The following is a 16,493-nucleotide window of genomic DNA, read 5'->3' on the forward strand; positions in this document are numbered from 1 at the left end:
TTTTGTGGCTGTAGAAAAAAAAAAGCAATTTATTACAATTTTAAATACAAAATAGTTTGGAAACAAGGCATTCATTATATATCAAAAAATACAAAAAACTAATTTTTCTTGCTTTTCTTAAAAAGTATTTAAAAAAATAAAAAACATCACACACAGATTGTCATCTTCAAAAAAAAAAGTGATTTAAAACAGCAAATCTTCTTCATAGTTTGTATTCTCCCAAAAATAGCATTAAAAAAATGTTGTAAACATTTTATTCAACAAGTCTTTATATGAATGAGTTCTTAGGAAATTCTCATACTGAATGAGAGATACTACACAGTAGTTTCATGCTTCCATAGTCCAGTACGTACATTTCCATTGTTGTCCGCGTTTTTAGGTGGTTCCGCTGTAATATCGTCTTTGGCAGGCTCATTTTGAACGGCTAAATTTAAACCGTATGATTTTTGTTGGCTTTCAAGCTCAACACCGATTGGTTCTCTCAAAATGTCTTTTTTGTTGTTATTAAATGTTACCTTTTCCAGGTTTCTGCTGTATCTGGGAAGAGTACTCCCGGCATCGCTACTGTCTTGATGGCACTGGTTGAAATGGCGCTCTCTGTAAGCCAAGTACGCTCTCCTGCTCCGAGAATGCCCCTCGCCGTGACTTTGGCGACTCTTTGGCGCTGCACTTTGAACACTTCCTTCCACGCTTGTGGGGACGTCGTAGGCATATTCTCGAAGGACCGTAAGTCTACTCGACCGGTGGCCTTTACTTCGGTTCTTGTGATGTCTAGAGGGGTGGCCATTGGACCGATACTGAACTTCCACAGGGGCAACATGCATTTTTATCTCATTGTCCACTGAATGCTCCGTTAGGCTATTATCAAGTTGAGGGGCCGTGTTTAACGGTAAAGGAGCCGTATTGCACTGTGCTGCGGCGGCTTGCAAATTGGTCAGCTTACATCCTTGTGACGAGTTTTTAACGCTAGAAGCACTCTTGTTTGTGCAGGAAGACTCGGCGCTGCTGTTTGTACATTTAGGAGCTTCACTACTAGTCGTAGTCGAGTTGGACGGCTGTACGTTAACCTGAACAAAATAAGCGCTCCTGCCGTTGCAAAACGTATTTATCAAAGCACGTCTCAAGTCTTCCCTGTTCATGCAGTGGTGGACAACCAGGAAGGCACCGAGGCTTAAACTGGTCACACCAAAGAAACAGCTAAACACCAAGTCCATTGGATAGTTTAGAGAGACTGCCAGAGCACCAAATATCCACAGAGACACATAAAGGAAGAGCGTGAGGCTGGCTCCGAGCAGCTGTGCCTGAAAGGTCTGCTCGTTCTCCAAGGCTGAATTTGATACCAAGGACACCGAAAGGGAATCTGGCTGGTTGCCCTCGCCGCTCTCGCTGGCCGCTAGCCGCTGTTGCTCTTCTGTTTGTTCCTTGAGTTCAAATACTCGATCGGGATGTCGTTTTAACTGAATGAAAATGCTGAGGAAGTACATACAATTGATGAAAACTATGAAGCTGGCTGGTCCATAAAAAGCTCCCAAGCTGGGTTCCCAAGCCATCCAACAGCTAAAAAAAAAAAAAAAAAAAAAAAAAAAAAAAAAAAAAAGTTAGCAGGAATAATGGGTAAAGTATGTGTTCGGTGGAATTATAATTGGATTAATGAAAGATACAAAATTAAGTACTTACTATGGTGCATTTGGTTGATTTCCATAGTTTTTTATATTTGCTGCTGCTGTTATACCACAAACGATGACTGGGATCCCACCACCGATGAGATAAAATCTAAAACAAAATGAAAATCAATCAAAACACAATAAAAAGCAGTTGGTAAAAAAAAAAAATTAGTAAGTTAGTTTAGTAAGTTTTATTTGGTGAATGTATTAAATTTTTAACGTTATTAAGAAAGTACTCTTTTTAAGGTAAATGGTGTGTTAAATACAGATGTCTCCTGCCATCTAGTGGAGAATGTTTATTCCTATACACACCTCCATCATCAGAAACAAGAGACTGCGATATATAAAATACCATAATTGCCGCTAATTGTCCATAAACACACACAAGCACAATCTTTAGGGTTAAACGTATTTTTCAATCCATTCGGCACTGTTCTGTGGCAGAATAAGGGTGTTTTACAGGGACACTGATGGGCGTCATGCATATATGCGATGTTACTGTACCGAGTCACTGGAACAATAGCCTGAAGAATGTTGTATTCAATTACAATTCACACTTATAGCGTAAGGTCACGATGTTTCGACGGCACCGGTTCTTACACAGTAGTACCAGACGGAGAGACTCTGAACCGATGAGCACTCTTACCACTTCAGCCGAACGCGGTTTAAAAAGACGGAGGCTTTTTATTTACATCCATTAAATATAAAATAATTCACTGCTTACTATGGGACACTTAAAAAGCTTTAAGGGACACAATACCCTACCGACAGCCTCAAATAAATGTACATTTACCGTGGTCACCATAATGCATCTTCCCGGCACGGGTGCATAGAGTTAGCCTTTAATCATAGTTACGCTTTAATGTAGGCTACTAGAATTACCTGAGCATTGGTCTTGGTGGGGGGGGCATCTCATCCGGGTCCTGGCGCTTGGCTTTCTTTGTCACTTGCTTATATATGTTGCGCGCTGTAACACCCACCCAGAGGACAGTTGCGAGAGTGGAGTAATGCAGGAGAATTCCCATCTATAATAGAAGTAAACAACATTAACGCAGAGAAATAAATCTGCCACTCCTAATGTCGGATAAGAGATAAAGCCTTGAAGGAAAATACCCCCCCCCCCAAAAAAAATTCCATGCTAAAAGTTCTATACATTATCATTTTATATTAGCCTTAATTTATTGGTAAGAAAAATCTAGTAGGCTAAATCCATGTTTCTGTCGCTTGCGATATTTATATAAATATTTATATCGCTTCTCACTTACCGCTTGGCATACACTGGCGTACTTTGTTTGAGTTATGCCCCCCACATATATTGCACATGTTAGGAATATGTGAATACCAAGATTAACCAGCATGTGCCAGGTTTTAAGGCTAACTCGCACCAAGCTGAAAAGAAAAGAAAAAAGTTCAGTTATTAACCTGCAAACAAACAAAAAGTCAAACGCGTAACTTCACTGATTTAAACAAGACAACCCCACAAAGCGGAACATGCCCTCCAATTTCCTTTATTTTACAAAAACTATACATTTGACTTGTTTTAATATACCTAAAGGCATTTGCTAAAACTACCAATAGCTTGTGATTGTTTTTCCCCAATCAATGAGGTTTTGTAGGTATTCGCTTTGAACGAAACCGTTTACGCATGTAAACAAAACAGGAGATATAGCTGGGAGGAGTAATTATACGCATCCTGACAACAGGTATTCATCAGATGGGTTTCTACTATATATGTAGTCGTCTTCCCACAACATTAAATAGGACTATTTATTGCTAAGAATTGTAAAATATATTGCTTGTGAGTATAAAAGGTCATTCAGTTCATACCTGTGATAGTAAATGTAGCTGACAATAAACATCACGAGGCACAAAAGCAGCACAACCGCAGAAGCATAAACCACCGGGTGCAAGTAGTTTGCAGGCGGCTGGAATAACTCGGCTCCGGTAAGGTCCTTCAAACAAAAGAACATCCCTTTAGCTTTACGACCATAAACCAGACCACAAAACCTTAATGCCCCACGAGTAAACACACCATGATCAACCCATTAAAGCTGTGTCTCCGACAGGCCATTAGTTTCATGACAGACACATAAAACACCATCTTTGAGTCGTAAAGGGGTGTAGAATTGGTGATTTGTCACATTGGATCAGATCCATGCTATTTAGGTGTCATCCAAACAACCTGCATTCCAATCTGCTTGTTGTAAACATAAAAAGCCAATATAGGCAGTTAAAGATAAAAGAGATCTGCTTTGGAACGACACAGCCTCAAGGACCAGTTTCAGACATTAGTCCGTGTCCCAGTAAACAGACTAAAAAACTTTTGTTTGACTTAAAGATACACACAATTGCAGGTTTTATAAATATGTAAAGATCTAGAAAGCTTTACTTGGTATCGGGAAAACACAGTAAAAATGTAGCTTTCTGTGGATATATGGAAACACTGGCATGTTTTGTGATGTAAGTTATTCTACCGGTGAGCCGTATGTTTGGCAGATAAAGAGTAAGTTAAACATATATATATATATATATAAAATATATATTTATAGGAATGCACTGAAATGAAAATTCTGGACCCAAACCAAAAATTCAGCATTCGCTTGGCCGAAACGAAACCTAGCCCCCCCCCCACACCTTTAAAAAAAACAAACGGGAAAAAAAAAACAACCACACTTTTAAAGTAAGTAACGCTCCAAAATTGGACCAAAAAAATCAACACCAATATATATTTATGATTGTTAACAGCAATCATACTCCTATCATGCCCTGGTTCCAGCATGTACTGGCTGCCTGGGCATGATAGGAGAGTGAATACAGCCTCCCTGTGCCATGGTATCCTCCCACCCACTTACACATCAATGCTATCACACACACACGCATTCACAAACATTAATTCACTCATTCCCTTAATCACGGATTCTGGCTCATCCATCGTACCATTAACACAGCATAGTTCCCGAGAGAGTTGCACTGGATAGTAGTTATGTTTTCATCTGATGCAATTATATCACAGCCTTCTGATGTCCATCCACCATGCCCATCAAGCAGATCAAAATCCCACTGAGCTGCCACGGCATCATTGCCATGTGCGATGCGCCGTAGTGTAACGTTAATAGGGACATTAGGAATGTTTCGGTTTGGACCATCTGGAAGCAGAATGTAAAGGAAATCTAGTCACATGAAACAATAAGGCCAATATTAACACAAAGGAAGAAGAGGTAGTAGAAGATGATTCAGTAAAAATGCAAAAGTAACAAAAAACACAGCAGAATATCCATTTTAAAGACAGATTAGGATGAAAATTTCCTTTTTTCGAATGAGTTGCTTTAAAGTGCACTGGTCTACAAAATATGCAAATGACAAGGCCTGCGACTTCATGTATCATGTATCTCAAGACTGTAAGCTTGCGAGCAGGGGTCCCTCCACCTAATGTATCGGTTTGTCTTAGTCTATCAATTCTTGTCTTGTCATACCCCTTGAATATATGTATTGTATTAAGTGCTGCGTAAACTGTTGGCGCTATATAAATAAAAGATAATAATATTTCGATGGGCTCTAGATTAACGAGCGGGCAGTCAGGTGGACTTTAGATAAACATTAGGATTAAGGTCCTCGGATGCGACTAATGTAAAGTACCGGCATCTTTATACAAACCTAGTTTGGCGAGGATAACGGGGCTGACTACTGATCGCCTCTTGCCAGCATCTGCAAGGTGTGTGGAGTTTCCCGTAGCAGGAAAAAGCTTTCCGTTCCGAAAAGCAATAAGCTGCAGCCTGTACACAGATTCGTCTATTCCCCGTCTATCGCGCTTTTCCGTTGGGATGAAGAGCGCAGAAGGAAGCTGAATAGATGCCTCCACGACTGTGTTCTGAAATGTAAAAAAAAACGGTTAAAACCAATATTATTACTGAATAATAGCAAAAAAACCAAGACAATACTTCCAAATAGTATAGTAATTACCCATTAACACCCGTTAGAATAAACTTTAATGTGCTATGACAGACTGATTTTTAAGCGTAAGTGTACGCTGGCTCTATAACATGTAAAAAAAAAAAAAAAAGAAGCGGTCTTGGAACCACAGCAAACCAATATGTTATAGTTCAACTGTCAGGATTGTCCCTGTGATAAGAAACAGCATAAGAAACACTTTTTATATCCCCCCAATGTTGCTTAACAATATTTGTAATAAAATTGTGTTAGGTTGCCAGGTTTTAAAGAGAAAACTGAATATCTACAGCTCTTTTTTTTTAAAGTTTCTTTTTATTGGTTTTGACTAATCCACCTGTACACGATGAGATCCTAATAACAATAGACCATTTTTGCTCCAGATGAAGAAAAATGGCATTCAAATACGGATAAAATGCAATTCACCTATTCACAGGAACGTTGCTGCCGCAATTACCCCCGACGTCTTTGTTTTAGAATACATCAGCTTATAATAAACTGCAGGAGGGTACAGGGTTTAGTAAACCCATAAAGTTATTTGATTAGCGAGCATTACCTTAAATGCCGAGCTACTGAATGTGTTTGAAACATTGCATTTGAAGCCGAGTTGTTTATCCTGGTTGCCATCTGGATCTCGTCTGCCGGAGTCTGCGAGTATAATGCGATCCGCAGCAGTCCCCTTCTGAAGCACGGTGCAAGTCATCCCGGTGAAGAGGTTCGATTTGATAATGTATGCATCTAAAGCAATGTTTGGGGAATACTGCAGACATAAAGAAAAAGTAGACATTGGTATAAAAGTACTATCAAAAACTGTTAATTCCCATGAAAATGGACAAAGTCACCAAACATTTCATTTAAAAAAAAATACAAAAAAGGATAAAAACTGCAGAGCGATGATTAGGGCATTAGCTATAAAACATTACCCAAAGATATTGCTAAATGGGAAATAAAACTAGAATTAAATCTCTGGTATAAGAGAATTTGTAGGACAACTTTAACTGCAAATGTAATTTTATACCAGTGTTTAAAATGTCTTAAAATTAGGGAAAAAATTATAAATAATAAAAATAAATAATGCAAGCAGCCTTCCTTCTGCATAAAACACATGACTATTAATAAAGATAAGTCTGTTTTTTCATACACCTAGTGCGATGTATATTGCCAAGGCTAACCTCTCCTGGAGTTACTTACAGTGGAATAGACTTGCGCTCCGTTTACCAGTCTGAACGTGGAAATGCGCTGCAAGCACAGCACGATACGGGTGCAAGCTTTAGCCTCCGTCTGAGCCATCCATAAAACGCGCTCGTCGGCTAGCATTATGTTGCTCGCTATGTCGACGATGACATCACCCAGCTGCAGGAGAATGAAACCGTATTCGTTATTTTAGCCAAAACCAGGTTTGCGGCCAGCGCGCCAAACCAAATGTTTCCGCGCTCTCTCGTTTGCCAAACGCAATGATTTTACATACCTCTTTGTGCTTTTCAACAAATTTGCCAAAATTCTCGATAATTTCGGCGACAAAGATCACATCCATCTTGTCGGAGAAATTGGCAGCTTCTACGGTATATGCTAGCAACTGTTTGGCTGTAGTTACTATGTTTGTGACATTAAGAGCCATCTGAGAGGGGGAAGAAAAAAAGAAAAGATACAAAAAAAAATCCTTTTAAAAAAGAGAGCACACATTTCATGAAAAGTGGTTCAACTGCTGTAATCACACTAAAATAAACTGTTACTTTAGCAATTTGTTTGGGAAACAGAGCTGGACATGTCCTGAAACATGTTTATTTTCTGGGCGATTTTTTACAACATCTATGTTTTTTCCAAATGTAAGTTATTGGAGTTCTTCTCCGCCAGCTACCTCTACTGGATGGAGGCGCATCGTGAGCGGAACTCCCATGAAAAATCAAAGTGGCCAATCATATGTATCTGGATGCTCACAGGTTTCAGTAGAGCCAACAAGAGTCCGACTCAAATGAGACAGAACTCCAAAAACTTAGACTGCTTGCATTGAGTAAAAAGGCTCTGGAGTTTGTGCAACAAAACCAATTTTAGGGACTAGATTGCTCATTTAACTCATTTCCAATCTACAGGGTTATCATTATTTAAAAGGCTGCAGCCAACACACACCATTTTACCTTTTCTGGCCCTAAATTTTCACATTATAAGACTATCCATATAACAAAAACATATTTAAAATGTGTTTTTGCGTTGGTGCATGTGTTTGGCAGCAGCTTTGAGGTCATAAACTGGTTGAGGATGATGGTAGTTTAGCTGTTTACCAGTATCCTCTTCTTCGGCCATATCTATACATTTCAGAAAAGTAGAAATTTACCTGATTGAACATAAATAGGACCCGCGTGACATCATTTGCATACTGGCATTGGGAATAGTCTTCCTCTGCCCAAAAGCCCCCTCTGTCACATCTGCGCCAGGCTCTTATGTCATCTTGCTGATTGCCAGGATATATGCCGCTGCCGACAGAATATCGCGTGCACAGTAGGTATGCGGTAATGCCTGCCAATGTTCTGGGCCACCTAAGGGGTTCAAGAATTAGATCACAAAACTGAAATAGCGGGATTCTGACAACAATGTTAAACAAAATAATAACCCAAAATACACAGATTATAAAAGCCTACTATTTACCTCATTCTTAAAGTGTGGGCAGCGCAGGGGATTTTATTAGAATTAACGAAACCAGCATTTATTATATTTTATATTTATTGTCATCACATTAAAAACACACCGCAAACCACTGTATTAGCAGTCTGGTTACAAAGCTGCCCAGGATACATTTTGCGAGTGAAATGCACTTATTCACAAGCTATGAAAGTTCATACGCAAAACAAAAAAAAAGCGAGCATGCGGAAATATAATCGGAGGCAGAAAATAATGCGAGACTTTATGCAAAGTTTATATCATTTAATGGACAAACACAGAGAAAGTACCGCACTGTGGGAAGTAAGAACATGATTCGGAGGGCTAGGAAGCTTATGGAATTTCATGTATTTTTTTTTTTTTCTTTGCCTAAAGTCTTAACAAATTTGTTTGGGAAAGGGAAAAAAAAAATGTAGTCTTTAGGCAAAGCTGGTAGCTTTTATCGGACAAACAGAAAAAGATGTGAAATCACGTAAGCTTTGGAGAATTCAAAGGTTTCTTCTTCGGACTCACGTTCTTTAGTTTTGGCGGCGCGGTACTTTTAATGCCCTGCGTATTTGTTTTGTGTTATACATTTTTAGCTTTGTGCATACGCTGGATAATGTGGTTTTGGTATCGATTGCAGGCTTAAAGCCTCCTTTTAGTCTGTGACTAAGAGTGAATTGAGCACGAAGCATCGGACGGACAGCTCTGCCGACGCTGATAATACGGCAGTTTATGGAATGCTTCATGTGTCTTTTTATAGTTTTTTTTATGTGTGGCTGAAATAAATTCACCTGTGTTACGCACACTTTCAGCAAGTGGTGGAAAACTCTAGTGGGAAAGCTTTCATCTTCCATCAGAGTTTCTGCCAAGTGGTATGTTATGCAGCCCCCCACTTTCACAGTTCTACGGGACACATTATGAGTTTATTCAGTGTATCTCGGGTCTGGGTGACAAATTGGCACACCTTGGATGGTTTCCAAAAAAAAAAGCACACAACATTTGTCCTAATCATGAATGGCTGCACCCATCTTTTTCCCATTCAAGAACACATACTGTACGGCCTACTATAGTTTCTGTATAACAGTAACAATGGATAACCACTCACCTGAAGTCTCCTTTGTTGTTTATGAGCCTTTCTGAAGGGCAGTACTTGGGGGAGCTCTCCAGCACCACGATATCCACCGTTCTCGTGTTGTTTCCACGCCTGCTTTGGACCTGGCACCCCCAGTTTCCGGTGGAACCAGCTTGGATGTTGGAGATCGTAAGGGCACTTTTATGGAGAAAGAAAGAAAAAAAAATGTAATTACCACTTATACTTAATTTTTTTTTTAATTTGCTTGAGGAAATAAAGAAATAAGGGGACTCGTCTCATTATACTAATGGATTACAATGCTACAATGTTGTTGCTAGTTTTGTCAGAGTTTGTGACAACGTGATATTTAAAGAACAGTAAAATATACCACAAAAAAAAAAAAAAAAAAAAAAAAAAAAAAACACTAGCTCAGCAAGAGGGAAAGCTATGAAAAAAATCCCAGTTTCCTCCTCCGAAAAAGCTCATAAATACTGGAACGTAAACTCTGGTAATTAGTTCTGTCCTGCTGAGGAGGTTTGCCTAGCATTTAGTTCTACACTGTACCCGAGCACAGGATTATTTTCATATGTTGATGGACATTTTTCCCTGTGATGATACGCGTGATATAGGAGAGGCTATTTAAGAGTTGTATTTTTTAAGTATTTATAGAACTCATAAGAACTACGATGACAAATTTATATACTTTGTTTCACATGCAATATACATATAAATGGCAATGCCCCAAAAAGCCGTTTATACACACCTTGCGATTAAGGAGCAATTGTGAATCATGTTCTTCTCAACGAAAATACCCTGTGATTCATCCGTTTCCACGATCTTTCCATCTTGGTACCACAGCACCTGCATGTCCTGGTCGATATACGACGCCATGCACTGGAACGGAAGACTGTCGCCTTCGAACACAACCTGACGATGTGACGGGCTCATGTAAAACGAGGGCAGCTCGAGAGGAGATTCTGGTTTGTGACAAAAGAACACAGCATTTCAATCATTGCCTGCCAGAAAAATAAGCAACAGAACGCTTGACTACCAGACACAGGCGGCCAACGGTGCTCAATTTGCTACTTCCCAAAATAAAGTCTACGAACATCAGGACGCATGTCACCTAAACCCTACCTCTACAAACATCTGCCAGATCCTCATCGATCTAACAGATGCTCGTCCAGTAATGCAACTAAAATACCCACGGTCACTGAAGGCAATAAATAAGCATTCACAAATGAATTTCCTTAAATAATAAATGTTATCAGTCATGACAAAAAGTTGTGCTGTCTGTTCTTTTCCGAAGCGGAGGACAAAGCATTAAAAGGTAATCGCAGTAAAGCTATTTCTACTCCATGTTCACGTTCTATAGAAAGGACCAGAATAAGCAGAGGTCCTAAACTTTGCTTGGGCTTCTGACGAGGAAGTATAATGCCAAAAGCAAAACATACAGAAATTGAGAGCTTAACCTATTCTTTGGCAAACAGGGAGAATGGCGCGTCAGGCAAAACTAAATGTGTTTTGTTTTCTCAGACGGTGGTATTTAACCCCGTACGGGCGTGCACAATCTGTCAGGGAACGGAAAACACATTCGGAGAAGCCAGTCGCTGACATTTCACAATACATTTAGTTGAGCAGGATTGTAAAGCGAGTGAATGAACTACAGACATCCGCGTATTTGGAGATTGCATGGTGTTGACATTAAATACGCTGACTAACTCCAGGTACTTTGGGGCATTTCATAACTATTGGGCAGGAAAGCACTAAGCAATGGCTGCTGGGATGTTATTGTCATTGGATGCAGAAATATTTCATTTTTTAAAGTTCATGCATCAGTGTACGGTAACTTTGCCGCTTGTTTATTTCACAGAGAAGAGGAGCTTCTTCGGCTTCCCAGTGGCCCCCTCTTGACCTTAGTGAGTCAACACTAATGGAAGGCCAAGATGGAGAGCGTGAACTCACAAAAATCCTCCCCATAAGCTGGGTTTAGAGATGGCCCGTCGTGCCAATAGTGGAGAAAGCGATGGCCTTAGCAGATTTTCATAGGAACATCTTATGTTACAAACACATTTATGTGAAGGAAAAAGTCTTTCATTAATGCATATCATAGCAGTAACTCCTAACCAAGTGTACAGAACATGTGATTTTTATATTAAAAAATTCAACAGAAATAAAAGAAACTGATAAAGAAGAAAATTAAAAAATAAAAGGGTCATTTGTTGAATCAAAGGAAGACGGGGTAAAACATTTCACTCAAGTCATCTGTTACATGTATATTATTTATTTATTTTAGGAAGCCAAGTAACCGCATCCACTGTTATAATATCCGGCCCATAAGGGCAACATAACATAATACAGCATAAAAGACTGGTCCGCTTTACACGGAAAGATGAAACGGCCCTTGCTTACCACAGCTGAGTTGCTCCGGTTTCAGTGCTGTAATCAGTTGCCCTTGCAGCGACTTGGGGAAAGCACATTTCGTGTCCCGGGCGGTGATATTTTTTTCCTTTGTCCAACGTAACATCCACAGAAGGTTACAGTCACACAGGAGATAATCCGTCTGAAACTCACTGGAAAACACAAAAATCACATTGAGGCCGGCGCAAAAAGCACAGAAAGGAGGACGAGAAACAAACTATAGCACATTACTATGGATACACTTCCATTTACTCAGGTCTCATGCCTAAACTCATACTCAGCGACACTCAGATTTCATACTGAACAGTTCTTTACTAATCCAGATAATCGTCCTTTGTATCGGTTGAGTCCCTGCTATGCAGCTCTATTACATCTGTATCGTTACATATATCTGACGCGCTGATAAAATACGGATACCTGTGTTATCTGTGACTAATAATCTAATAGAAGAAGAAGATAACAAAACATGACCAGAGACCTTTACTCATTCAAAGAGTCACTAAATCAGCCTTCTGTGCCCATACTAATGCTGGTGCCGAGACGGAGATATTAGAGTTTTGTTTTTTGTTGTTTTTTTTTTTTTTTTTTTAAAGTAAAGTTTTACTTAATACAGTGATCTTATATCTTTAGACAACGGTGCAAACAATGAACCAATATGTGAAGGGCGGTTAAACTTAACTGAATGAAATCACTGGCCCAGTGGGGTCTTTCTCTAAAGTAAAAATCGGCAGGAGAGTTGTGTTTTTAACGTCATTATAAGATTATTTGAGCTGGGCCCTCCTCGCCTGTTTCTAGATTATATATTACCTGTTATGTCCTGTTTGTCCATTGTACAGCGCTGTGAAACATGATGTTAACACGTTCATAAAATGTGTCAATAGATAGATACTTACATTGATTTTAAAGAAGCCATATTAGCGAATGTCCCTTGTGGCAACGAGGAAAATAAATTTCCTGAAAGATTTCTATAAATCAAAAAAAAACAAAAAACACAATGTCACATAAAGTAAACCGATGAAAGAATATACCCCAGAGATTACATTCAGTAAAATGGAGGCAAGGCTGGGGAGCGACCGCCTGCATGTGACCCAGAGGTATATTAAACATGTATAGAAAGAAACAAAAGTTGGGCTGTAAAAAAGTCACATCGCTAACAATGGAAACAAAACATATGCCACATTTGGTAAACATTCGTTCAATCAGGTTACAGAGCATCGTCAGCCTATCTCAGGATCACACACGCAATAACCCACAAAAGTAATTATAAAGGGCCTTGGGGGGGGGTAAACTGGTGCAGCAAGCTAAATATTCCAAAATATACCAGCTTTTTAATGGTTTCATTCCTGCACATTTAAGTCTAGAGCAGAACGGGCAACATATAGCTCTGCAGATATTCCTGAACTCCTAGGATTCTCATCAAACCAAATCTGAGAGACTCACAGGCATTGTTGAATAGCAATCTGTTAACGTTCCCCGGTTCCAAACATGGCAAAAAAGTGTTTAATTGCGAAGGTGGATGAATGAGATTCATTTTAAGAGAGATGCATTAGTAAATATAACAGATTTAGAAGGTTGAGGTCTTCAGAAAACTACGTGTCTGCCAGACCTTGGACATTTGCAAGCAAGACATCTTTCAAATATCTCTTATTTTTTTCTTTTTTCTATAAATGGACCTGGCTAGCATTTGCTTCTATCTCCAACTCTGCAATGCAATACTTTAAAAAGGCGCACTTGTACTCACAGTCGGACAAGGTTAGTCAGCCCCTTGAAGGTGTCCGTACTCAGGCATCCCACTCTGTTGTTTGCAAGGTCTCTGAAACACAAGACATACGTTGATGCAATTGTTGATCTGTGTTAATCTCTGTAAAGTTGCGGGATTGTGTAAATTGGTATATGATCTATGCTGGGGGGGGGGGTTAACAGGTTTTCCTGTCCTGGTTGTCATTTGTTCGGGACTGCGTTAGATAGACGGTCTACATGATCCTTCTCCGGAACAGAGAAACAACCACCACATTTTTTTTTTATATTGTTCGTCGAGGGCTGGGGTGAGGCGGAAGGGATGGATCAGAAAAGGAAGCTGAGAAACGAGCGGGAAGGGAGGGAGAGAAGAAGAGCGTATAAGGGTCTAAGTGAACCCATCGAACTGGCAGAGTGGAAAACGTAGTTTGAGCTGTGCAGAAGGTCAGGTACAGTCGAGTCGGGGACCTCGACAACATAACCACCCCATGACCATCCTGGCTGACGACCAGCTACGCCACCTCCCCTCTTAACCGCTACATTTCAACTAAACATACATATGCACCGTACAGGTATGTATGGATATTTTATAAGCATTAAATTACTTACAGCCTTTTTAGAGATCCAAGTCCTACAAACGCACCAGGCTCGATTGAACTTATCAGGTTATTTCGAAGATCCCTGTATAAAAAAACATAATACACGAAACAAAGCTAATTTAAACATAATAGTTTCCTTTTTACAGCCAATGATCATATTCTCTATTTTGGGGAAGAGGACAAAGTGTAAAAATAGGTCTTTTAATAGAAGGAGTAATAAGCCAGCAAATTTATACAAGCTAAAAAATTTACAGCTGTTTTCATAACTTGCTTTCAATATTTTTACCAAAAAAGGTAAAAAATACAGTGACAAAACACAATACAAACTAATAAAAAGTGTACTGAAGGAACATGCCCAGCAAATATTGATAACCAACAGGGAGCTCATTGTTTCAGCAACACAACCGCTTGACAAATTTCATCAAGATGCTGGGGCTCCTAAAATTGTTCTTGGTGGCACCTAACTTTTTGAGTGTTTATTTGCCATTTCCCTGCATTCTATGAATATGTGATTATGCCCTAAACGCTACAAACCTATGTCGACCCCTAATCTACTTATGGCGCTATCCAAATAGGTAGATAAATGTGTGCCAACCACAGGGAGATGCAGCTTCCCACCGAGCTGGTAAAGCCGATACACCGGCAAGTTGTTGCTTTTTGGTAGCAGTTTGGTTTTCATTTGTTTTCTTTTATTTAGGTCAACATTAGAAACGTATTTGTATCAGATGGTAAACTTGAAGGGCAGCCCCGCTTACACACCCGATATGATGGTATAAAGAAAGTTGGTCACCTTTCTTAGGGCTGTAGCTCACCTATGAACGCGAGGGTTTTTAATTTTCTGTATTGAAGTTGTGGGTTTGCATGATGAATGTGTATGTTTTCCCACCAGATTCTGTTTTACACGCTACTACCCGATGTATTCTCTGCAGAGCTGTAACCCACTGGTGAATCCACTGCACTGTTCATCACATACATGACCTCGACTGACAGGGACTTATATGCATTCAGCAATAGCTTTGGCCTCTTCTATGCATTACGATATGGGGCATTTATGTCCGTATATTTCCGTGGACAGCAATCAATACCGTAATAAAAAATAAAATCAGAGGATTTTAAGAGCCAATGTGATTATAGGAACCAAAAGAGGGAAGTACATTCAACGTAATATAATATAAAAGTTAGGCTGCAGCATCACAAGATTTTGAGTCATGGACCCTCAGATCATATGGACACCCAATGTTTTTATATATATATATATATATATATATACATATACATATACATATAATGTAAATGGATGAAGCCGTATTAGTCTCTGAGTATTGCAGAGTATGCGGTGATACCTTTTTTATTGGACTAACATAACATTTAAAAGACAAGCTTTGGAGAGTTATCCTCCCTTCATCAGGTCCGAAGGAATACTGATCAACATATACATATATACATACACACACATATATATATATACATACATACACACGCATATGCATTAATAATTGTTCTCAAGTCTCTATTAAGCTATAGAAAAAGTTGGTCACCTTGAATTTTAATAATATAAATATAAATATGGTATAAATGACACATTGTGAAGTTAACCCACTTATTACTTTAACGTGTGCAACAGAAACAGCAAACACAACATAAGAAGGTACGCAACAGACAACAAAGACTAAGAACAAACGGCAACTAATTTACTATATTGTTTTAACACAGTCTTGTGTGCATTTCCTAAGCTAATTACTAACCACAAACCTGTACGATCTTATAGCCACCATGCTAGTTAAAAGAAAATAAAAAAATGCCCTCCGATTCCCGAGCCAATGCCAAGGGCAAAGCATATACATATTCCATCTTACACGAAGAATACACTTTCCCTGTGTGTTTTGTAACCGCTGAGGTGGAGTGCGAACTTATAGTAATAATGATAAAAACATGGTACTCACAGTCTTTCAAGAAAGCTCAGACCCTCGAAGGAACCGTTGGTCAGTTCGGTGATCTTATTACTGTTGAGAATTCTGTAAAAGCAAAAAACACAAAACCAGAGATTAAGAGGATGAAGTTTGCTGAAGAAACCTTCAGTACATTTCATTTAACGGATGGATAGCTGTACACACACACACACACGCGTGCTATATTTCCCCAAATTGAGGTCTAACATTCATTTACTCAGATGCGGACCATGTCTCTTCTGTGGTGTTAAACATACTTCTACACACATACAATGCTACTGATCCTCCAAAACACCCCCCATACACTGGTCCCAAAGACAGGCATACACAGATTGTGTAAACATATAAAGAACACAAAACAACACATCTTCACTATTGTTATTTACTGCTAATCATCATATGACCATACAAATGGAAGTCACAAAAAAAAATCCTAAATCACATCCTAAGGGTGCAATAAGCCTAA

The 16,493-nt window shown here is 39.2% G+C and overlaps 1 protein-coding gene across 1 annotated transcript in view; it reads right to left on the minus strand.

Moving 5' to 3' along the window:
• ADGRA3 (adhesion G protein-coupled receptor A3) overlaps positions 1-16,493 on the minus strand; it is a 22,994-nt gene continuing 6,501 nt past the window's right edge. Inside the window, exons 2-19 of the mRNA XM_053458330.1 lie at positions 16,022-16,093; positions 14,089-14,160; positions 13,484-13,555; positions 12,636-12,707; positions 11,734-11,894; positions 10,085-10,298; positions 9,355-9,519; positions 7,942-8,143; positions 7,078-7,227; positions 6,801-6,962; positions 6,166-6,369; positions 5,319-5,532; positions 4,602-4,810; positions 3,492-3,616; positions 2,930-3,053; positions 2,547-2,689; positions 1,678-1,773; positions 1-1,557 (exon numbers count right to left, since the gene is read on the minus strand). Coding sequence (XP_053314305.1) covers positions 315-1,557; positions 1,678-1,773; positions 2,547-2,689; positions 2,930-3,053; positions 3,492-3,616; positions 4,602-4,810; positions 5,319-5,532; positions 6,166-6,369; positions 6,801-6,962; positions 7,078-7,227; positions 7,942-8,143; positions 9,355-9,519; positions 10,085-10,298; positions 11,734-11,894; positions 12,636-12,707; positions 13,484-13,555; positions 14,089-14,160; positions 16,022-16,093 — 3,700 coding nt within the window. The 3' untranslated portion in view covers positions 1-314. The remainder of the gene's footprint in view (positions 1,558-1,677; positions 1,774-2,546; positions 2,690-2,929; positions 3,054-3,491; positions 3,617-4,601; positions 4,811-5,318; positions 5,533-6,165; positions 6,370-6,800; positions 6,963-7,077; positions 7,228-7,941; positions 8,144-9,354; positions 9,520-10,084; positions 10,299-11,733; positions 11,895-12,635; positions 12,708-13,483; positions 13,556-14,088; positions 14,161-16,021; positions 16,094-16,493) is intronic.

Source organism: Spea bombifrons, chromosome 1 (assembly GCF_027358695.1).
Source record: "Spea bombifrons isolate aSpeBom1 chromosome 1, aSpeBom1.2.pri, whole genome shotgun sequence".
Classification (NCBI taxonomy): domain Eukaryota; kingdom Metazoa; phylum Chordata; class Amphibia; order Anura; family Pelobatidae; genus Spea; species Spea bombifrons.